The sequence below is a fragment of the Bubalus bubalis genome, chromosome 5 (genome assembly GCF_019923935.1).
Source record: "Bubalus bubalis isolate 160015118507 breed Murrah chromosome 5, NDDB_SH_1, whole genome shotgun sequence".
Lineage (NCBI taxonomy): Eukaryota > Metazoa > Chordata > Mammalia > Artiodactyla > Bovidae > Bubalus > Bubalus bubalis.
This window is the reverse complement of record NC_059161.1, coordinates 39,080,711-39,104,014: the sequence shown is the minus strand read 5'-3', so window position 1 is coordinate 39,104,014 and position 23,304 is coordinate 39,080,711. Positions and strand designations below refer to the sequence as shown.

The following is a 23,304-nucleotide window of genomic DNA, read 5'->3' as shown; positions in this document are numbered from 1 at the left end:
CAAGCACCTAAGCCCTGGCACCCTGGAGATTCACAGGAGAAATCTTCCTGGGAATGGCAAGTCCAGGCCCCAGCTCTGAGAGGAGAGGAAACACGGCTCAAAACACACTTGGCTGCAGAATTCCCTTTAATGCTGTGGCCTGCAGCTGGAGGTTGATGGGGGTCTGAGGGGCTGAAGACCCCTTCTGCCTCCAGCCCTGGGGTCCTCAGGCACCAAGTGACCAGGTAGTGAGAAGCCAGGGGTCCTCACCCCTGTGCTCCTGGCAGTGAGCAGGACCCAAGGCTCTCAGAGCTCCTGCGGGAGGGCATGGCCAACCTTAGGAGAGGCCGAGGTGGGGGGGCACCACTGGCCCCTAGAGGCCTGATCCTGCCAGGCTCGGGCATGGCTCGGCCTGGGGCCTGCACGGAGCAGCTAAGGGTGGAGGGGACAAAAGCAACCAGAGTTCCCAGCCTGGGACCAGTGGGCAACCCGGAAGGGAGGAGAGGGCTCGAGGAATTGGGGACAGGTGTGCACAGGGGCTCTGGGCCTTTTAGGGCACGTGACTCAGGCAATCCCTGAGATGGGGAACTGGAGGACACAAGTTAGTTCTGAGAAAGCAGGGAGCGGTCAGGAGCACCCCCTAGAATGATGTCCAAGGCACAAAGAAGGTGAGGAGGCCTCCTCTCTGCCGGCTCCACAGTTTGTCAGACTGGCCCCTGGGCTGGGCTTCAGTATCCTCGGGTCATGTGAGCCTTGCTCTCAGGGTCGGCAGACACCTCTGAGGAGTCGATTGGCTGGTAGGAACTGCGATCCTCTGAGGGCCCAAGGGAACCTGGGGGGTTGGAGAGAAAGAAAAAAATGAAGGGTGAAGACTTAGCACATTCCATGAGGCCAAACCAAGGTCCCCCTACTCCCCGCCACCCATCCCACCCCAACAAGAAAAGCCAGAGCTGGGCATCCAGGTATCCAGGACAGACAGTGGCAGCAGCCCCAGGCACCAAGCCTTTAGCATGTATCACTTATTCAGTCCTCCTGTAACCCTATAGAGCAGGGTATTTTTTTGTCCCTACTTTACAGATGAGGAAACCGAGTGTTAAAAAGATAAACCGCCTTGCTTGAGATTATAAAGCTTGAAGCAGAGGACACTAGGATTCCAACTGATGCAGCACGGCACCAAAGACAGGGCTCAGCCACTGTGCCTCGGTGCTTCCCTGGGAGCGTGTGCTCAGGAATCTGGCCGAGGGATGCCCAGCCCCAGACCCACGGGCTCCCCTCCAGCTCCTCTCCCGGACAGTGGACATCATTGTACAGCCTACAGAAGGCCCCCTGGCTGGCGCAGCTGCAGAGCCCAGACAGTGCCAGGCAGGCTGTTGGCTTCTGGGTGCCATACCCTTCACTCCCATCCTCACTCCCCACATCTGTCCTGTGCTCCTGAACAAGCCCCCAGCACCCCAGGCCTCTGTCTCCTCATCTGTCTAATGGAGGGACAGCGCTGGCTCCTCCTTACCCCGGGGCAGGTCCGGGCAGCCTGGTGCTTTGCTAAGGGTGGGCAGCCCTGGGCCATTCCCATCCTCAACCCAGCTGCTCCCCCAGCAGGTCTCAGGCCACTTTTCTCAAGAGTGAAAGGCAGAAGACCACAGCTCTCCCCACTTCTCTCAGAAAGGACATGAGAACGGGTGTCACAAGGGGCTGGGGAAGGGCTGCAACAAGCAGGGGTCCAGTTCAGGGCTGGCTTTGGCTGGGGCCCCCCAGGACCCAGGCCAGCACTGGCTCTCCCCTGGTCGCCCAGACCCCATAGGTGGCAGGAAAGGGGGTTCCAGCAATGGGGCTAGAGGGAGCTGAGAGGGGAAGCTGGCCCTGCAGGTGCCTATGGGGTCAGGCCCCCAGTCGCACCCATGTTTAAGCTGAGAGAAGGACATGGCACCATAGCCAGGCAGGGATGGCCAGGGGACCCCTGGGTTCCTCTAGGAGACCAGAAACTTGCACACCTTTCAGCCTAGTGCCCAGAGCCCACACCAGGCCCCACCCTGCACCTTGAATCCCTGTCTCAGGGGGCAAGGTTGGCTCCCTGGGGCAGGGGCTGGGGGGCGGGCAAGGCAGAGATCGAGGAAAGGAGAGGAGACAGCAGTGCCAGCACCGGGGCTGGTGGGAGGGGAACTGGGGGGCTGGCTGGAGGTGGTGGCCTCACCAACGTGGACCAGGAGCTCACCCCCACGCTCCCGGTACATGTGGTAGACGAAGAAGCAGGAGATCGGCTTGAGGATCAGGTTGAGGATGGCCATGCCTGCGCTGAAGCGCACTGTGTCCGAGAGGTTGGACCTCGGGTAGAAGATGCCAATGTAGATCACGTCCAGGAAGATGGTAGCCACCAAGCCACCCAGAAACTGCAAGACAGCCAGGCACAGGGCCGAGGGGTGACCACAGTGTCATTAGGGTGGTGAGCACACTGCTGCCCTGTCACCCCATCCCCCCACCATATATTCCAGACTGGAAGCTCCATTTGTGCCCTACTGTGTCCTTGGGGTTTGCTGGAAGACAGACCAAGACAGCAGGTGGGACTCTGCAGACTAGATGCCCGACTGGGGACTGCAGGGCTGAGACCAGGGATGGGGTCCCTATCGGGACCCAGCCTGCAGGCTCTGACAGAGTCCTCTCCCCCAACTCTTCTCATCCTTGAGGCCATGATGAGGCACAAGACGTGGGCTCAGAACCTCTAAGATAGAAGGTCCCTTGGAATTCACTGGCTCCATCTCCACCACTGAAGAAATCCGTCTCCAACCGTCCTGAGAGGCCAGTGCTGGTGCTCACAGCCACAGGGTCTGCGCGGGTGTCCGGGCACTCCCAGTATGACAGTTTAGCCAGACTGTGTCCACTCTGACCTCACAAAGTGGTTGAGCTCCCTCTTCATAGGGGGCCCTCCCTATTAGGGGGGCCCTCAAGGAGGGTTACTGGCGCATGCCCTACTGCCCTCCAGGAATGGCCAATCTCATGGGGCACTGGTGGGAGTCCACCCCATGCCCCTTTTGGGGAAAACAATGAGGAGACTCTCTGAGCCAGGCAGGCAGAGCAGCAGGCCAGGCTAGTGAAGATACATGTGGGCTGGGAGCCTGGACTCTAGAAAATGGAAAATGGGGAAAAAAGAAGGCAGAGAAGACAGGACAGGGAAAGGGGAAGACGGAGCTGGGCCTATGACCACCCTGAAGCCGGTTCCCTGGCTGCTCCCCCAGCTTACCATACTTATGGCGTCGATAGAGTCCCGCTGCGCCACGGCCCACACGCCCAAGGCCAGGATGGGGACGTTGGTCCAGGCATAGGGGCCCTGGAACACGATGCAGCCCCTGCAGGAGGAGGCACCTGAGTCAAGTCAGGAGGTGCCCCCTAGGTGCCCACAGGTCACCTCCTGCGGTGCTAGGTCTCAGGGCCCCCATGAGTAGAGGCCACAGTTCGGCCTCGTTCAGCTCTCCATTCCCCTACTTCACACCCATGTGCCAAAAATGTCAGCACATCCCATCGGCTCTGCTTCCCAAACGGATCCAGAATCTGGCCATATCCCTCCAGGTCCAAACCACCATCTTCTCCTACTGGGATTGAGTGTTTCGCTGTAGCCTCTACCCATTGTTCCCCTAACTTCCACTCCTGCCCCATCCTGGTCATTCCATAAATGCGCTTGCATGCATACTAAGTCACTTCTGTCGTTTCCGACTCTTTGCGACCCCATGGACTGTAGCCTGCCAGCGTCCTCTGTCCATGGGATTCTCCAGGCAAGAATAGTGGAGCCGGTTGCCATGCCCTCCTCCAGGGGCTCTTCCAGACCCAGGGATCGAACCTGTGTCTCTTACGTCTCCTGCATTGGCAGGCAAATTCTTCACCACTAGAGACACTTATTAACTCCTCCATAAACAGCAACCGGTAAGGTAAATCAGGGGATGTCATTTCTCTGCTAAAACTCCTCCAACACTTTCTTGGAATAAAATTCAGACTCTTGATCATGGTCTACAGGGTGCTGTGGGGTCTGATGACACAGCCCAGCCTATACCTCCCATCCATTGCCTTGCTGTTCCCTCTACCTGAACACTTGGTCCCTTCTTGTCATTTTAGCCTCAGCTCATATGTTAACTCTGAGACTCTTTCCCTGACTGCCCCACTGTAAGGACCACCTTCTAACACAATGCCCACTCTCTTATCTTGTAGGGCATCGCTACTAACTAAACTGTTTGTCAATTCAAAGAATAGTTAACCCAGACCCCTTACTAGTATCTAGCACAGTTACGAGTGCTTTAAATGGGTTCATTTATGTGCATATGCGTTAACAACCCTTGTAAAGAGGCACTACGGTCATCTTCATTTTACAGATGAGGAGACTGAGGCCCAGAGAGGTCAAGGAACTTGCCCAAGGTCACACAGCTCCTAAGTGGCAGAGCTGAGATTTAAACCCAGGCAGTCTGGCTCAAGAGGCCATGCTCTTAACCCACCTGGACGGCCCAAGCACAGAGTGGGGTGCTTCATAAATATAAATGACATTCCCTGAAGTATACCATATGGAAAACATGTGCAAAGCAGTTAAGTGCAGAGCACCATGGGGCTTACTTGGAAATCAGTCATCTCATTTTTTGGTTTTGAGAAAGCAAGTGCTGGGGGCCCGGCCTGGACTCATTAACTCAGAGTCTCGGGGAGTGTTCCTGAGAAACCTGGATTTTCACTCTGCTCCCCAAGGCCATTAACCATGATGATCACTGCTCCCGTTATTCATACCCACGAACATGTACACTGCACTTCCACATCTGCAAAATGTACACGTGAGCTCAATGGTTTCCAGTCTTGGTCGGGCAGAAAAATCTCCCCAGAAACTCAACAGATAAAGCAGATAAAGCAGAAGGTAATTATGAAAATCACCCTGTGGTCCCCGGGCCTCCCTTGTGTAGGCCTGGGCAGTGTCTGGTGAGCAGAGCAAGGCCATGCTTCTTCCTCACAGCTCCTGAGGGCCGTGCATCCTTGCACCCATTTTACAGATGGAAACCAAGGTACTGAGAAGTGGAGTCACTTGATGAAGGTGACCTGGCTGGAACACAGCAGGGCTAAGGACATGACCAGGGTCAGTCTAAATCCTGAGTCTACTGTCTCTGGGCAGGAGGTATGAAATGAGAGTGAGGGTCCACGCCTAAGTGAGTGACCTCACCCTCATACTCAGGTTCATCATGTGTCTACTTGCTGAGCTGCTGAGTTAACCTCCAGAAGGCACCCTCAATAAATGTCAGCAATTATTATGGTTTCAGAAATCGTGTTTTCATCTTCAGATGACTTAATAGGATAAGTGGGAGGGTCAGTAATACTCTGACATTATAGGTGAGAAAATGACTCATGGGGTTTGAGTGGCTCACCCAAGGTCACAGACACACAGAGCTCCACCAGATATCCACCCCAGCAAGGTATGAGAGGCCAGCCCCTAGGCTTCAGCACCTCACAGCCCCAGATGCAAAGGCCCTAGTGGAGGAACCAGGGGGATGCCAAGCCCCAAAGGGCTTGGGCAGTGTCTGGAGAAAGGTCTGAGCTGTCAGTACTGCCCCCCCCCCCCGGGCTGCTGTCTTCCTGAGGATGAGGGCTAGACGCTCCTAGGGTCAGTGATGGCAAAGGCCTCTGGGGACCACCTGCCCCTCCAACATCCTTGGGACACAGGAGCTTGCTAATGATGATCTTGACAGATGAGCTATTTAGTCTTGGAACGGGTCAGGAGACATGGACAAGACCCCAGGAATACATGTGGACAGGACCCAGGATACACGTGGACAAGACCCCAGAGAGACATGTGGACCCAGATCTCGGGAGACCAGGGGGACACAGAACTGGACACCCACACTCACTCACCAGGTCGTCAGCAGCCAGTGAACCAGGAGGATTGCCTGTGGCACAAAAAAAAGAGGGGGTGGGGTAAAGAAGAGAACTGCGACTGTGACCACCATGGTGGTAGGATGAATGGGCAGCAAAGCTTCTGGAACCAAAAAACACCAGAAGCCCCTGCCTGGGACCTAAGAGGGCTTCGGGGATGTCTGCTCAAACACCAGCAAGAGAGTGGCCCCCAACAGTGGCAGAGAAGGAGGAAGAGCACAGGTCAGGCCAGAGGACACTGCCAGGTCACCCCTCCCCGGTCCCTTGGGGCAGCTGACACCCACACCCCTTCCTGTTTCCAAAGCTGGAGGCTCCTTTGGGGAACCTGGGAATCTGTTCTGAAACCAGAGGAGGCCTCGATGGCTGGAAGGGGCTCAAATGAAGCTGATTTCAGTACACTGGAGCTGGGGTGCCATGTGGGGCTGAGCAGATGCCCAGTGCGTCCAAGGAATGGGAGAGCAGCCTGGGGGCAGGAGACCAGAGGGGAAAGGTGGGCCTGGAGGACCTCGGCAAGGAACATGGACTTCATCTCAAGGGCTTCATCTCAAGAAGTCACCAGGGGCTTTTTTGCAGGAAGGTAACATGTTAGGATTTATACTAAGAGTCCGTGCACCGTCCCACCCTTTTTATTGCCACATATGTCCTTCAGAGACAGCCCTCTGCTGGAACTGGTCTCTATTCCCAGAAATCAAGAGAGTCCTGATTGCAAAGCAAGTAAAGAAGATAGTATTAGACTTTGCTGGTGGTCCAGTGGCTAAAACTCTGTGCTCCCAATGCACGGGGTCCAGGGTTTCATCCCTGATGGGGGGAAACTAGATCCCATAGGCTGCAACTAAAGATCTCTGTCAGTAAATACTTATTCATTTGTTTCTTTAGCTATGTCGGGTCTTACCTGCAGCACGTGGGATCTTCATTGTGTTATGCAGGCTCTCTAGTTGCGGCGCGAGGGCTTAGTGGCTCATTCGGCATGTGGGGTCTTAGTTCCTGGATCAGGGATCGAACACACGTCCCTTGCATTGCCAGGTGGATTCTTAAACCACTGGACCGCCAGGGAAGTCCCAAATAAATATTTTTTAAAAAGAAAGAGAAAAAGGAAGGAAGGAGCAGATGGATGCTATGGGTAAGGCAGGGGGAAGAAGCGGGGAACTCGGAGCTGGTGCTAAAGGGGACTTGGGGACCAGCCAGGCACAGGGGAGGGAGAGTGGGGTGTTCCAGGGTGGACTCCCAGAAGCATAGGCAAGGACACAACACCCAGAGCCCTGAGGAGGGGTAGGGCCGGGATGGGGTTGAGGTTGTGGGTGGCGGCGAGACGGCAGGAGTAGGGTCCAGTGGTGGACAAGGACCTTTAAGGGAGTTTGCTCCAGGCACCAAGGGTTCAAGGATGCCAAGAGCCTGAGGCAGCGGCGGCATGCTGGGCCCAGAGAGCAAGGGTGGACACAGCAAGGACTGCAGTGAAAGGCCCAGGTTTCTAGTCTTGTGCTCCAGGGGGTGGGGGGTGTTAAGGAGAGGATGCCACCTGCAGCAAGGAACTCTGGCTGCATTTCTAGAAGAATTACTCTTGGACTTCCTTGGTGGTCCAGTGGTTAAGAATCCATCTGCCAATGTAGCAGACACGGGTTCGATCTCTGGTCTGGGAAGATCCCACATGCCACGAGGCAACTAGGTGCTGTGTGCTACAGCTACTGAGCCTGCAAACCTAGAGCCTGGGCAACAAGAGAAGCCACAGCAACAAGAAGGCTGAGTGTGGCAACTAGAGAGTATCCCCAGCTCACCGCAAGTAGAGAAGGCCTGCACGCAGCAATGAACACCCAGTACCGCCAAAAAAAAAAAAAAGAGTTATTATTTATTGCACATCTGCAACATGCCACGCCCTGGGCCCAATGTCTCACATGACCTTCTCTGAGCTTCTGAAGCAGATACTAGAATCATTCCCATTTTACAGTCAAGAAAACCAGGCCCAGAGGTAAATTAAGTTGATCATGACTCCACTGATAGCAAAACAGTAATTAAATGGTAAGTCTGACTCCAAAACTAGGGCTCCTAACCTTTGTGCTAGAGAGAGAAGCTCTTTGGGCTTGGACACACATGGATGTTTTCCACACGGGGTGGGGGGCAGATGACATCCGGGGCAGATGGCCAGGATACCCCACCTTGCTCCCAGTGCTCAGGTTAAGTGAACCAAGTCCAGACTGTGGTCCCCAACCCCTAAAGAACTCCTCTTCCAGCTACAAAGGACTAGGAGAATGGCTCTTTAAGGACCAACACACCTGACTTTACAGAGGTCTCAAGACACCAAAAAAGCTGAGCCTACATGACTGAGAGTTGGACCATAAATAAGGCTGAATGCTGAAGAATTGATGCTTTTGAACTGTGGTGTTGGAGAAGACTCTTGAGAGTCCCCTGAACTGCAAGGAGAGAAAATCAGTCGATCTTAAAGGAAATCAATCCTGAATATTCACTGGAAGGGCTGATGCCGAAGCTGAAGTTCCAATACTTTGGCCACATGATGTGAAGAGCTCCTTAGAAAAGACCCTGATGCTGGGAAAGACTGAAGTCAGGAGGAGAAGACAAAGGGTGAGATGGTTGGATGGCATCACCGACTTAATGGACATGAGTTTGAGCAAACTCCAGGGATTCGTGAAGGACAGGGAAACCTGGCATGCTGTAGTCCATGGGGTTGCAAAGAGTTGGACACAACTGAGCAATCGAACAAGAACAATATGACAGAAGGCTAGCTCTGGAAGGAATCTTGGTCACTACCTACCTTTATTAATGAGTGCTTCCTATGTGTCAGGCACCAAGATAAGGTTTTTCTGCCTATGAATGCGTTTCATTCTTACAATCCTCTGAAGCACCATTTCCCCCGTTTTACAGTTGAGAAAACCAAGGCTCAATGGTAAGTAATCTGCTCCAGGTCACACAGCAGAGCCAGGATTCAATCCCGACTTAGCCAGGTGTTGTTCCACCCAGGGCCTGAGTGGATATGCCCTCCTATAACAAAGATGCGGAAAACGAGGCAGAGTAGAACTAGTCTTCTGAGGTTTTCCCCAGGGACTGAGGAGTGAGTGGATTTCCCTGGTAGTTCAGTTGGTAAAGAATCTGCCTACAATGCAGGAGTCCCCAGTTCGATTCCTGGGTTGGGAAGATCTCCGGGAAAAGGGATAGGCTACCCATTCCAGTGCAAAGAAACAGAGGAGTACAATAGAATGGGAAAGACTAGAGATCTCTTCAAGAAAACTACAGATACCAAGGAAATATTTCATGCAAAGATAGGCATAATAAAAGACAGAAATGGTATGGATCTAACAGAAGCAGAAGATATTAAGAAGAGGTGACAAGAATACATAGAAGAACTACACAAAAAAGATCATAATGACCCAGAAAACCATGATGGTGTGATTACTCACCTAGAGCCAGACATCTGGAGTGCGCAGTCAAGTGGGCCTTAGGAAGCATCACTATAAACAAAGCTAGTGGAGGTGATGGAATTCCAGCTGAGCTATGTCAAATCCTAAAAGATGATGCTGTGAAAGTGCTGCACTCAATATGCCAGCAAATGTGGAAAACTCAGCAATGGCCACAGGACTGGAAAAGGTCAGTTTTCATTCCAATCCCAAAGAAAGGCAGTGCCAAATAATGTTCAAACTATTGCACAATTGCACTCATCTCACACACTAGCAAAGTAATGCTCAAAATTCTCCAAGCTAGGCTTCAACAGTATGTGAACTGAGAACGTCCAGATCTTCAAAATGGATTTAGAAAAGGGAGAGGAATCAGAGATCGAGTTGCCAACATATGTTGGATCATAGAAAAAGCAAGAGAATTCCAGAAAAACATCTACTTCTGCTTCATTGACTACACTAAAGCCTTTGACTGTGTGGACCACAACAAACTGGAAAATTCTTAAAGATGGGCATACCAGACAACCTTATCTGCCTCCTGAGAAATCTGTATGCAGGTCAAGAAGCAACAGTTAGAACTGAACATGGAACAATTTACTGGTTCCAAATTGGGAAAGGAGTATGTCCAGGTTGTAAATCGTCACCCTGCTTATTTAACTTATATGCAGAGTACATCATGCGAAATGCCGGGCTGGAAGAAGCACAAGCTAGAATCAAGAATGCGGAAAGAAATATCAATAACCTCAGATATGCAGATGATACCACCCTTATGGCAGAAAGCAATTAAGGTGAAAGAGGAGAGTGAAAAATCTGGCTTAAAACTCAACATCCAAAAAACAAAGATCATGGCATCCAGTCCTATCATTTCATAGCAAATAGATGGGGAAACAATGGAAACAGTGACAGAGTTTATTTTCTTGGGCTCCAAAATCACCGTGGATGGTGACTGCAGTCATGAAATTAAAAGACACTTGCTCCTTGGAAGAAAATCTATGACAAACCTAGACAGCATGTAAAAAAGCAGAGACGTTACTCTTGGACAAAGGTCCATATAGTCAAAGCTATGGCTTCTCCAGTAGTCATGTATGGATGTCAGAGTTGCACCATGAATAAAGTTGAGCACCAAAGAACTGATGCTTTTGAATTGTGGCGTTGGAAAAGACTCTTGAGAGTCCCTTGGACTGCAAGATCAAACTAGTCAATCCTAAAAGAAATCAGTCCTGAATATTCATTGGAAAGATTGGTGCTGAAGCTGAAAGAAAGTGAAAATCAAAGTTGCTCAGTCATTTCCAACTTTTTGTGACCCCATGGACTATACAATCCATGGAATTCTCCAGGGCAGAATACTGGAGTGGGTAGCCGTTCCCTTCCCGGTGATCTTCCTAACCCAGGGATGGAACTTGGGTCTCCTGCATTGCAGGCAGATTCTTTACCAGCTGAGTGACCAGGGAAGCCCAAGCTGAAACTGAAGCTCCAATACTTTGGCCATCTTATGCGAAGAGCTGACTCATTAGAGAAGACCCTGATGCTGGGAGAGATTGAGGGCAGGAGGAGAAAGGGGACGACAGAGGATGAGATGGTTGGATGGCATCACCGACTCAATGTACATGAATTTGAGCAAGCTCTGGGAGTTGGTGATGGACAGGGAAGCCTCGTGTGCTGCAGTCCATGGGGTCACAAAGAGTTGGACATGACTGAGAGCGACTCAACTGAACTAAATCCACTCCAGTATTCTTGGGCTTCCCTTGTGGTTCAGATGGTAAAGAATCTGCCTGCAATGCAGGAGACCTGGGTTCCATCCCTGGATTGGGACGGTCCCCTGGAGGAGAGCATGGCAACCCACTCCAGTATTCTTACCTGGAGAATCAATCCCACTGACAGAGAAGCCTGGTGGGTGACAGTCCATGGGGTTGCAAAGAGTTGGACACGACTGACTAAGCACACAGAAGAATGAGTGCATGTGTGCTTGGTCATGTCCAACTCTTTGAGATCCCATGAACTATAGTCTGCCAGGCTCCTCTGTCCATGGGATTGTCTAGGCAAGAATACTGGAGTGGGTTATCATGCCCTCCACCAGGGGGTCTTCCCAACCCAGGGATCAAACCCATGCTTCCTATGACTCCTGCATTGCAGGTGGATTCTTTACCACTTGAGCCATCCAGGAGGCTACAGGGACTGAAGAAGGGTGATCAGACTGTGCCAGGTTACTTAATCATTTACAGGTTAAGTTGGCATCGCTGACACCTGCTTGGCCTCCACCCTGCAGATTCAAAGGTAAGTTGGGCAGATGCAGTCTTAGGCTGCCCTTCCAGAACTGACACCTGGCAGTCCGGGTGGGGTGGAGGGGAACACCTGCTAACCAAAAAATTACCTAAGGAGTGGGGGTCCGAACAGACAGTCTGTTGAGAAGGAAGTAACGGCAAAGAAAAGGACCCTCATTCTGGATCAGAGGAGGGGAACACTGGAGGCTTCTCTGAAGGATGATGTTTCAGGGGAGATGAAGTGGGTGAGCAAGGAGTTAACCAGGGACAGAGGGGGAAAGAAGAGCATTTCGAGCCAAAGGGACAGCACCTGCAAAGGATCTGTGATGGAAGGGAGCATGGACCCTTCTGGAGACTGAAAAGAGGCCCATGTGGCTGGAGTGGAAGAGGAGAGTAGAGGAGGGACAGGAAGCGGGTGGGGGTGGGGGGCAGGGCTGAGCCTGGGAGGTGTGGGAGAGAATTCTGATCTTTATCTTGAGAGCAAAACACGGTCCCCTCTGACAGAAGTCCTGCTCACAGAGGGGAAGGGACCTGCCACACGCGGCCAGCCAGGTGGTCCTGGTGTTGGGTTTTTAACTAAGACAAGAAACCAAGGAAGGAGTCACAGTCATATCACTTCTCCACTCCCCAACATCAACACTGAGTCCTCCCCTCCCTCAACTTCTATTTCAGAAACAGTCTTCATTCTCAAATGCTCTGGTTCCCACCCCTAGACTGTGCACACAGCAGGTCTTTAATAAAGGGATGCTCCTGGCCTGCTGCTGCTAAGTCGCTTCAGTCATGTCCGACTCTGTGCGACCCCATAGACGGCAGCCTACCAGGCTCCCCCGTCCCTGGTTAACTCCTTGCTCACACCTACCAGGCTCCCCCATCCCTAGGATTCTCCAGGCAAGAACACTGGAGTGGGTTGCCATTTCCTTCTCCAAGGCATAAAAGTGAAAAGTGAAAGTGAAGTCACTCAGTCGTGTCCAACTCTTTAGCGACCCCATGGACTGCAGCCCACCAGGCTCCTCCATCCATGGGATTTTCCAGGCCTGGCCTGCAGAGCCCAGAAAAGGAAAGGCAGCGACACGCAGGAAAGCCTGTGCGGAAACCATTCTATAACCTGTGGGATAAAGTACTTCCTGGAGCCGGAAAAGCCTGTAATATGGAGTGAGCATCTGGCTAAGCCCCCAAACTAGGCCCTCTCTTTGGGGAAGAAAACAGTATGACCTGGAAATCCTGTGGGCCTTTAGCAGACACAGCTCCCCTCGGTGCGACATCACTTTTGTTTGCTCAGTATTTAGGCTACTTAGCACCAGTGGAGCACGTCTCTTCAGCCGTGGGAAAAGAAACCCATGAAGACTAAGCCTCGTAGGCTAGTTTCCCCATCTTTGTAATGGGAGGGCACACCCACTTGGGCCCAGAGGGTTTGAATGTGCAGGAAAGCTCCAACAAAAAACCTAGCCAAGAATCTAAAAAAGAGTGAATATAGGTATATGTTTAACTGATTCACTCTTCTGACACTAATACAACATTGTAAATCAACCATACTCACTAACTGCAGCCATGAAACTAAAAGACACTTGTTCCTTGGAAGGAAAGCTATGACCAACCTAGACAGTGTATTAAAAAGCAGAGACATCTTTTTGCCACCAAAGGTCCGTATAGTCAAAGCTATGGTTTTTCTAGTAGTCACGTATGGATGTGAGAATTGGATCATAAAGAAGGCTGAGTGCTGAAGAATTGAAGCTTTTTGAATTGCGGTATTAGAGAAGACTCTTGAGAGTCCCTTGGACTGCAAGGAGATCATACCAGTTAATCCTAAAGGAAATCAACCCTGAATATTCACTGGGAGGACTGATGCTGAAGCTGAAGCTACAATACTTTGGCCAGCTGAGGAGTCGACTCATTGGAAAAGGCCCTGATGCTGGGAAAGATTGAAGACAAAAGGAGAAGAGGGTGGCAGAGGATGAGATGGCTAAATAGCATCACCGACTCAATGGGCATGAATCTTAGCAAATTCTAGGAGACAGCGAAGGACAGGGGGGCCAACTTAGTGATTAAACAACAACACATTTCAATAGAAATTAAAAAAGAAAAAGAAACCCAGCCAAACCAGCCCTGCCCTCTCCCATAGCCCTTATCTCAGCACAAAAGAACTGTCTGCTGGCTCTGGGGGAGGTTTCTGGTTACCAAGAGAATACTGGGGAGTCTCAGATACAGCCACAGAGATGGGGGAGAGAGGGGCGCATGTGCCCAGCACGTGCTCCGGCGGCCTGACTGCTCCCAGCTGGGCAAGAGGAGAGAGACTTGAGCTCCTGGACTCTTCATATAGTGCCTGGCCTGGAAGGCTGCCTGGCCCTTTCCCAGCCAGTGTTCAATGCGTTAGAAGACCAAGGGAGAGAGAGACCGGCCATGGCAGCAGGGGCTTGTAAGATGCTGGACTAGGGGTAGGAGACCTGAGTTCTGGTCCAGGGGCCACCTCCTTTTGTGTTGGAGCCCTGGGTTCCTCCCTGGTGATATGGAGGCAGCATCTATCACCCTCGTGTCCCACAGGGGCGCCTCAACCAGAAAGAGACAGGCATCTGACAGTCAGTCACTGGATGTTTCCACGAAATAACTGTAAGCACCTCCCTGGGGGCTCAGTGGTAAAGAATCCGCCTGCCAATGCAGGAGATGCGAGTTCAACCCTTGGGTCAGGAAGATCCCCTGGAGAAGGAAGTGGCAACCCGCTCCAGTATTCTTGCCTGGAGAATCCCATGGAGAGAGGAGCCTGGTGGGCTACAGTCCATGGGGTCACAGAGACTTGGACATGACTGAGCGACTGAACAACAACAACCACAACCTCTGTGGACAGTCATCCTGAAACCATGTCATCTACAGCAACCCCTGCTACTGATGCAGATGTACCTGCCACATATCTACATTGCCCTGAACACTTGGCCCATGTCATCCTTGTGACTGTCTGGGGTAGAGTTTTAATGCTTATGTTTCACTTATGAAGACACTGAGGCTGTGAGAGATTCATTGGCCCAAACAGTTATGTATGACAAGAGAGCCCAGATGCAAATCGCAGAATCAGTCACTTGGGTCTGAGTTTTTCTAATAAAAACGTGATGCGGGCTTCCCTGGTGGCTCAGTGGTAAAGATCTGCCTGCCGATGTAGGAGACACTGGTTCGATCCTTGATCCAGGAAGATGCCACATGCTGCAGGGCAACCAAGCTCACAGGCCACAACTACTGAGCCCATGTGCTTCAACTACTGAAGCCTCTGTGCCCTAGAGCCCATGCTCTGCAACAAGAGAAGCCACTGCTGCGAGAAGCCCATGCTCCGCAAATCAAGACTGGGCCCCACTCATTGCAACTAGAGAAAACCTGCACAGCAACAAAGACACAGTACAGCCAAAAATAAACACATAAAATAAAGATTAAAATAAAAAAACAACAAAACTGTGAAGCTACCTCACCTCCTGGATCACTGGATCCTCCTCTTAGCATCCTAGAAGGTAGGGTCTATTTTTATGCTCTTTTTATTGTGAAGAAACTGATATTCAGAGAGGTTAAGAAACCTGCTTCAGGTTACACAGCTGGTAAGCAGCAAAGCCTGGCCTTGGAGGGAGATCTGATTGGCCCCAAAGCCTGTGCTCTACCCACTGTACTACTGTGCTAGGATCTGGAAGAGCAAGGGAAGCGTGGATGGAAATGAGTATGTCTGACCAGGAGGAAGGAAGGCTAAGGGGAAACCGAGGGGTCCTTGGACCAGGATTCAGACCCTTCATTTGTCACTGAAGGCCTCATGGCAGTGGGGCTGGGACTGCCTAGCCAGGTGGTCGACAGACTTGAGGTCACCATAAAGAATTTTTTTTTTCTTTGCCCATACCATATAGGCTTGCAGGATCTTAGCTCCCCGACCAGGGATTGTACCTGGGCCCCAAGCTGTGAAACCATGGAGTCCAAATCCCTGGACCACCAGGGAATCCCCCTCCATACAGATTAATATACAGAATATATTTTTCCTGGGAATATCCTGTTAGGGGCAGTGGTTAGGACTCTGTGCTTTCACTGCCAAGGGTGCAGGTTCAATCCATGGTCAAGGAACTAAGATCCCACTAGCCGTGTGGTGTGGCCAAAACAAAATTTAAACAAAAACCCCAGAATATATTTCTTAGTCCTGTGCAAACATTCGGTGGCCTATTGAATGAGGCAGCAAGATCCCCAAGGATCCCCAAGGGCTGAGCCCAGGGGGCAGTAGTCAGGGCTGCCAGAGAGGGGAGGCAGAGGCAGGCAGTGGTTGACCGTGTGGCTGCTGGAGCCAAGTATGTGGATCAGACCCCAGCTCCATGACTTAGAGCTGTGTGACTCCGGGCCATCACCTGAGCTCTCGCAACTGCCGTTTACTCTTCTAAAGTGAGGACAATAATGCTCCATGGGGGTGTTGTGTGGCTATGTAGAGGTGGAGGGGTGTGTGAAACATTCAACACACTGCCTGCTAGGTAGTCAGCCTCCGGGACATGGCTATGCATGTGCTCAGTTGCTTCAGTCATGTCCAACTCTTTGTGACCCCATGGACTGTAATCTGCCAGGTTCCTCTGTCCATGGACAAGCAATACTGGAGTGGGTTGCCATTTCCTACTCCAGGGGATCTTCCCCACCCAGGGACTGAACCCATGTCTCCTGCATCACAGGTGCGTTCTTTACCACTAAGCCACCTGGGAAGCCCCGAGACAAGGCCATCCATGACTATTGTGCAGTCAGGTTCCGGAATTCTTAACCCTCGTGCTATACTACCCTCCTGCACCCTCCTCCCAAGGGCCTTTTCTCACAAGCCCTCATGAACCCAAGTCTAGAACTTTCTAAACTCTCACAATGACGTTCCTTCAGCTCAGGACTTGCCTCATGTGTGGCGTTGGGTTAGGAACTACCCGGAGGGCCCAGGGCAGCTGCTTCTGTTCACCTGGCACCAGTGCCTACTGTGGGTGGGCTGGGCACAAGCAGGCACTGAGCCAATGCCCCAGGAATGTGTGAAAGGAAGGCAAGGGTAAGAGCAGGGTCAGGGGGGTTGGGCATTTTCTGAGCTCCCAAGGGGTTCTGATCTCAGAATATCCCACTTAGACTTCTGTGGGAGGCCAGAAAAGACAACAACAAAAACAGAACCCCCAGTCAATCTTTAATTTCAGATAATGAATAATTTTCTAGACTGTTTCAAATATTGCCTGGGATATAAGATCCGCTGGAGAAGGGATAGGATACCCACTCCAGTATTCTGGGGCTTCCCTGGTGGCTCAGTTGTAAAGAATCCACCTGCAATGTGGGAGATCTGGGTTCAGTCCCTGGGTTGCGAAGATCCCCTGCAGAAGGGAAAGGCTACCCACTCCAGTATTCTGGCCTGGAGAATTCCATGGACTGTAGAGTCCCTGGGGTCATAAAGAGTTGGACATGACTGAATGACTTTCACTTTTCATACTTAGATTAAAAAATTTATTCATTGTTGATCTGAAATTCAAACTCAACTGGATGGCCTCAATGTTACCTGGCAACCCTAGCTGTTCACGACCTCTCGGCACTTACTTGTCTCTGATTGGTAGCAGCTAAGAGCCTTGGAGATATGGTGTTTTACTTCTCAAGTCAAAGAAAGGACCAGCGGTTTCACTGTGGGCACTGAAAGCCAGCAAAACTCACATCTGTGGTCATGTGTGGCCTGTGAGGCCCATAAAGTTTCTCCAAAAAAAAAAAAAGAAAAAAAAAAGCCACAAACAGACTAAGCCCTCCCACTGGGCATTAACTGTCAAAGCAGAAGTCGGCCCTAACGGTGGCCAGGAAAGGACACAGCTTTGAAGTTTGACCCTGATGGGTTCAAATTCTGACTGTCACTTAATCTCTGTGGGGCCTTGACAAGTTACCTATCTGGTCTGAGCTGAAGTTGGCTCAACTACAAAAATCTCAGAAGGTTGATGTGATTAAATAACCTGGCACACCACAGATGCCCCAAGAATGAGGGCTCACTCCCTTGTAAGTTCCTGCCCCTCTGTCCCTTTCCTCCTTCCCCCTTAATTATTTTAGGCAAATCTCTAATCAGAGAAAAGGTAGTCGGCATTAACTGCACACAGCCTGGAACAGAGTGAATGTTGATACCAATGAACCTCAATTGTCCTCGTGTAAATTTCTTCCCTGCTAAACCTTCAATCCAAGCCCATTCCCTTGTCACAGCCATCTCTCCCCCTGCAGCGGTTGACTGGAAGCCTCGGAGAGGTCTGCTGAAGCAAGTGTTCAATATTAAGGAAATGTGCCCACGTGAAGTCACAGCACAGACCGTGTCTAATAATCCAAATATGGATGATGTATTGTTCTGTAGTCATCTATCTCTTACATTACTTTAGTACCAGACACCATGGGTGCATAATGCTTTGTCAAGGGTGAGTAAGAGGGTACTCCTGCATACAGTCTCAAAGGAAACTGTACCCAGGCCACAGGTGGCAGGTCTGGTCCAAGGTTAACATCTTTCCCCAGTGCCTCACTGGTAAAGAATCTGCCCTCAATGCAGGAGCCACAGGAGACGCAGGTTCAATCCCTGGACCAGGAAGATCCCCTGGAGGAGACCACGGCAACCCATTCCAGTATTCTTGCCTGGAAAATCCCATGGACAGAGAAGCCTGGTGGGCTACAGTCCACAGGGTCGCAAAGAGTCGGACACGACTGAAGCAACTTAGCTTAGCTCGACCAAAGCTAAAGGCTTCAGCCTCTCAGTGGCAAACCCGGCCAAGAAGCACTGGGCTGGAGGAGGGCGGGGAGAAAAAGAAGAACAGCCTTTGGCATTCTTACAGCTCAGGAAATGAAGACACCCCAGCGAGCTACAGTGTTTTCCTAAATGTGCAAAGTTGGGGGTTTCTGCTTTTGAGTAAATTCTATTGGTGTCTGTGTTGCTTAAGAAATAATGACGTTGAATCTATCAACTCTGAAAAACCATCTGCCTGGGATCATCTGATTTCCTTAACTTGATCTTCCCAACAAAAGAGGCGGTAAGGGCAGTGTTGGGGGTCCAGGTGAAAGCTTTACCCCTCTCTCCGTGGAGGGGAAGTGTCCTGCCTCCAAGTCCAGCCTCGGGCTCTCCCTGGGTCCCTCCCCGACACGCCTTCCCCTTTCTCCAGAGAAATTCTGGGCGCGCAGGCCAAAGCGAGCCTCAGGGGCTCAGCGCTCCCAGCAGAACCGGTCTGACTCCAGGAAGAGACGGCCGCTTCCCTCCTCCAGATCCCTCTCGGTCTTTCCTGCTGGCCTTCTGGATCAGTCTCCCTGGTATGGTCTATCCCCCCACCTCCTTCCACCTGGGCTCTGTTGCTTCTCTTTCTCCCCACCACTCCACTTTCCCCAGATTCTCGGTCCTCTCACCTCTAAAATCCTACTTTAAAAGCGCAAATACCCAACACGCTCCGGGAGACCCGCCCCGCGCCACCCCCGCCCCGCCCATCGCCACCTTCAGGTTCACGGCTGGCAGCTCCATCGCGACCCAGCCGGACAGCACCTGCGCCACAACCGCGGGGGCTCCTGGTCTCCGAACTCGGGAAACAAACTTGCCGGCCCCGCCCCGCCGACTGCCCTCTGCCCGCGCTCCAACCCCAGCTGGGCTGGGGGGCCACGTGAGTAGGTCATGTGACGACTGCCCGGTAGCTAGGAGACGGCGTCTTGCCGCTCGAGCCTTCACCGCGCCACTGCCCAGGTAGTTACGGGGCGGGGGCGGGGGCGGGGGGCGGCTGGAGAATGTCCAGATTTGTGTCGCAAAGGGCGCAATATCTCGCCGAGTTAAAATCCCCGCATGTGGGCTGACGGGGCCACCTGCAGCCAGGAGAACTTGGGGGAACCTCCAAGTACAACCTGCAGATGTTGTAACAGCTGGTGTCTCATCCCTGAGGGCACAGTCTCTCCTCCCTCCTTCCCCAGTGAAAGTGAAGACGGTTACCTACCTCATAGAATCCTTGTGAGGATGAATGAACTAATTCATGTTTGAAGAAAAAATGAATCTGACACTTGCTTTAAAGGTAAGGAAGACTTATTCAAGTCTTTACCAGGACTTGTTCCCATCTGGAGCCAAAGTTCCCATCTATTCCAATCTGTTCCCATCCGGACCTGTTGGGATCCCCTTGGGTCCTTCCCTCTGAGTGCTTATTCTTATTTCCAGGAGGGGAGAGACCACGTGGAAACCTGCAAAACTGCCTGGGTGGGTCCTAAGATCCTATCAAGACACAGACTCTCTCCAGATACAAAGAATGAAGTTTTCCAGGTGGATGTGGGGTCTTCTGCAGGGCCCCGGAGTCTGCTGGCCTATTTGAATGTCCCTTTTGGAGACACAGCTGTCCAGCCCCCTGAGCAGAACAGCACATCTGCCAGAATAACGGAGAGCCGGTAAGCTTCAGAGAGAGACCGGACAGATGACTACACTGGGCACGATTGTTGGGATTCAGAGCCCAGAGGACTAGCTGGACCAGAGAAAAGAGTTTGAGTCCTAACTTTGTCCACTTACTGGTTCTACTTGAGCAAGTCACTTTGCCTCTCTGTGCTTACAGTTTTCTAATATGTAAAATGAGAGAAATAATAGTATCTTCCTTGAAGGATGGTTATTTTGAATTTGTTAATAAGGATTTGTTAATATATAAAAACGTTTAGAACATTGCCTGGCAGACAGCACTCAGTCAGGACTTGCTACTGTTTTGATATTCATTATTAGTTAATTATCATTAATTATTGTTACTGGCATAGTACCTAGAAGAGAGGAATTCCTCAATAACTAGTGGATATTATAACATTATTATTATATTGTTTCCTTCTAAGAGATATCTCCTATAAACCCTAGATTCTAGAGGTGTTTAATCCAAGCATGTAGGTATATAGTAAAACTGATCACCTTGTAAGGAGAAAATGCAAAACAAACAATTCCTGGTATTAGAGCTGACATTTATTAAGTACAGTTTTGTGGCAAACAATGTGAAAAGTGCTCATAATAAATATTCATAACAACCGCCATGGTGTGGGTGCCATTCTTATCCTAATTTACTATAAGATCCCTAAGGTTAAGAGGAGTTAAGGGGCTTGGCCAAAGGCATATCCCTAGTTGGTGTGAAACTGGGCTGGGGACCAAAGAGGTCTGGTTTCAGGACTGTGACATAGCCACTCAGCTCCACTGCCCACATCACAGGAAAATACAGCCCAGGCTGAGATTCAAAGATGGAGTGAGGCAAGGAGGGGAAGACAGATTGGAGCCAGATGAAGCACAAGGCTGGATCTGTGGAATGTCCCTGCAGTGACGCTGCCTTCATCTCACCAGCTGGGGCCAGAGGCACTCTGGGCCAAGGTGGAGGTGGGGCAGACCCAGCAGGGGTGGGGAGGGAGCCCAAAGGGACAAAGGAAAGTGAAACTGTTCTCAAAGGAGCTACCCACCCTGACTATGGAAGGACAAGTGGACCTTCAAAAAGCACAGGCTTTGGGGCCATATTTTTTAGGGAGTACACTTCTGGAAGTCAAGTTTAAATTTTTCATGTCCCTCACCAATTCTGTCTGTCTCAGCTGAGTCTTATCCTCAGTACCTTCAAGATGAAAAGTAAATGACATGGCACAACAAGGTGAATGTACTTGACATTGTGTGTGTGTGTTGGTTGCTCAGTTATGTCTGACTCATTGTGACCTCATGGATTGTAGCCTCTGTCTATGGGATTCTCCAGGCAGGAACACTGGAGTGGGTTTCCATTCCCTTCTTCAGAGGATCTTCCTGACCCAGGGATCAAACTTGGGTCTCCCGCATTGCAGGCATTCTTTACCATGTGAGTCATCAGGGAAGCCTGTACTTAACATTACTGGAACTGTACGCTTAAAAATGGTTAGGACGGTAAACTTTATTTCTTTTTACCACAATTGAAAACAAAACAAAACCCAAAAGACTGTCATGCAGAATAGATGCATTCATTTATTCATTAAGGGAATAGTTATTGAACGCCTACTTGGATGACTATCTTAGAATGGAATGGCTGGACCACATGGCGTGTGTATACTTAAGCTGTTAAGAAATTGTCAAACTGTTTTCAAAGATGGTAGTAACCATCCAATTTTTTTTCCTTCATAGCACTTAACAGTACTTGAAGGTATTGACCTCTCCATTCACTTGTTGACATGTTTATTGTCTGTCCCCCCTCACCCTCCCCAATCTAGACTGCAAGCCCTAGGAGGGTCTTGCCATCTCCACACTTGCCTGGCACATACTGTTCAAGGAATACACCAGCTGAACCAGTGTGTTGGCACCACTTCCATCATGGGCACGGAGGAAAACCTGCCACCCACTTGTCCTCAGAATAATCCAGATTCTGTCAGGAAGCCACTCAGTGCTGCTAGTTATACAAATGCCCAATGAAGCAGTCACAGCCATTTCTTCCCCATGGTCACTTGTGTTCTTTAATGATATTATTTGGATCCCTGCCCTGCCTCCTAGCAGAGTGATCTTAAACCTCAGGGTGATGCATGCTTGACATAACTTCTGGCACTTTGTAGGTGCTCAATAAGCAAATCATTGCTATACTGCTATGAAAAAACCACAGCATATTCTGGCATCTCTTAGCAGCTCCTGGCCCCTGATACATGTCTGTTGAATTGAAGCATCAGGGAAAGGCCCCTTGGACTGGGAGATGCTTATACCTCTTTCCCACTAGCAAAGCCTTGGAGATGGACCTCAGTGTTTCAGCATGCTGTCGCCTCCCCAGCCTTTACTGTTTCCTCCGCCAACCCCCCCGCGCCCCGCCTGTCCCCGCCCAGTGCCGCCAATCTATATCTGTGTGACCTTGGGTTAGTTGCTTAATCTCTTTGAATTTCTTTCTGCATCTCCAAAATGGAGAGAGTGATAAACAGGCCCCAGGTGGTGGGAGGCACTGAATAAGGCTTTGAAATTATTTTTAACTGTCCTCTGGACCACAATGTACTGGACACTCAACAGTTCTGCTGTGATCCGACCACTTCCTTCCACGACTGCGTGACATCAACAGAAAGAAATAAAACAGAGAAAGTAACCAAATACTGTCTGAAAGTCACAGGCACCTGTGAGAGAGCAGGCCCTCCCCAGGAAACTCATCAGGGAGGGCCCAAAAGGCAGAGCCGTGGCCCCTGGGTGCCACCAGGATTCGTGCTGGATCCAGATTCGATCTGGAGACCTCTGCCCCAGTGCTGCTTCTCAGCTTGTGAGAAGCTGAGAAACACACCAGCTCTGTGTTTCTTGGCCTAAGGTCTGGCAGGCTAGGGGAAGGCCGAGGTGTTTCGCTGGTCATGAGGCAGGAGATAGATGGGCCCCCGGCTGAACAGTTTCTCCCCTGTGGACAGAGACTTCATAACAGTTTGTGCATGTGTGCTAAGTTGCTTCAGTTGTGTCCGACTCTCTGCAACCCTTGAACTGTAGCCCACCAGGCTCCTCTGTCCATAGGACTCTCCAGGCAAGATCCCTCTCCAGGGATCAAACCCATGTCTCCTGTGGCTCCTGACTTGCAGATGGATTCTTTACTTCTGTGCCCCAGGGGACCCTGTTATAATAGCAGAAACTCCCTACAAGAAAGATAATGGAGGAAGCTGGGCCCTGCCAGATAAGAGATAAAAGACCACATCGTCCTCATACTCGAAGTTAAGGAGACCTCCCTAACTACACATGTGCAGAAAGGCTCCTTGGAGGTCAAAAAAGGAGGGGGCATCACCTCATAGTAAGTGATGTCTACCTACCTACTGTCATCTGCACTAAAATCCATCTTGGCTAAGAGATGGGCATGCACATGTGGGAGGAC

At 50.9% G+C, this 23,304-nt stretch overlaps 1 protein-coding gene and 1 long non-coding RNA gene across 8 annotated transcripts; one reads left to right on the top strand and one right to left on the bottom strand.

The window, feature by feature from the left end:
* Positions 1–108: 108 nt before the first annotated feature.
* On the bottom strand, positions 109–19,103 carry LOC102394347 (angiotensin II receptor associated protein). 6 transcript variants are annotated; one of them, XM_006076751.4, is made up of 5 exons: positions 18,975–19,076; positions 5,842–5,876; positions 3,212–3,317; positions 2,168–2,363; positions 109–811 (listed from the first exon to the last, which is right to left on the bottom strand). In XM_006076751.4, exons 1-5 carry the CDS (start codon positions 18,999–19,001, stop codon positions 708–710), a joined length of 468 nt encoding a protein of 155 aa, XP_006076813.1. In that variant the 5' UTR covers positions 19,002–19,076; the 3' UTR covers positions 109–707. The 6 variants fall into 6 exon arrangements, with proteins under 6 accessions (XP_006076813.1, XP_006076814.1, XP_025141675.1 ...); XM_006076752.4 differs by having other exon boundaries at positions 2,189–2,363; XM_025285890.3 differs by lacking the exon at positions 18,975–19,076 and adding an exon at positions 6,755–6,858 and having other exon boundaries at positions 2,189–2,363.
* Positions 18,368–20,513, top strand: LOC102395098. Of its 2 annotated transcripts, none has more exons than XR_006551152.1 (4): positions 18,368–18,522; positions 18,652–19,137; positions 19,439–19,536; positions 19,677–20,513. It is a non-coding gene; the product is annotated as an uncharacterized LOC102395098 (long non-coding RNA). The 2 variants fall into 2 exon arrangements; XR_329164.3 differs by having other exon boundaries at positions 18,652–19,217.
* Positions 20,514–23,304: the final 2,791 nt, after the last annotated feature.

What these genes read in the sequence shown, in the direction of transcription:
- LOC102394347 (XM_006076751.4), bottom strand. Translation starts at nt 19,001, where the DNA reads ATGGAGCTGCCAGCCGTGAACCTGAAG. An exon ending in CACTGGCTGCTGACGACCTG is followed by an intron (nt 3,318 to 5,841) that starts GTGAGTGAGTGT and finishes CTCCTCCTGCAG; the next exon opens with GGGCTGCATCGTGTTCCAGG. An exon ending in TGAGCTCCTGGTCCACGTTG is followed by an intron (nt 812 to 2,167) that starts GTGAGGCCACCA and finishes CCAACCCCCCAG; the next exon opens with GTTCCCTTGGGCCCTCAGAG.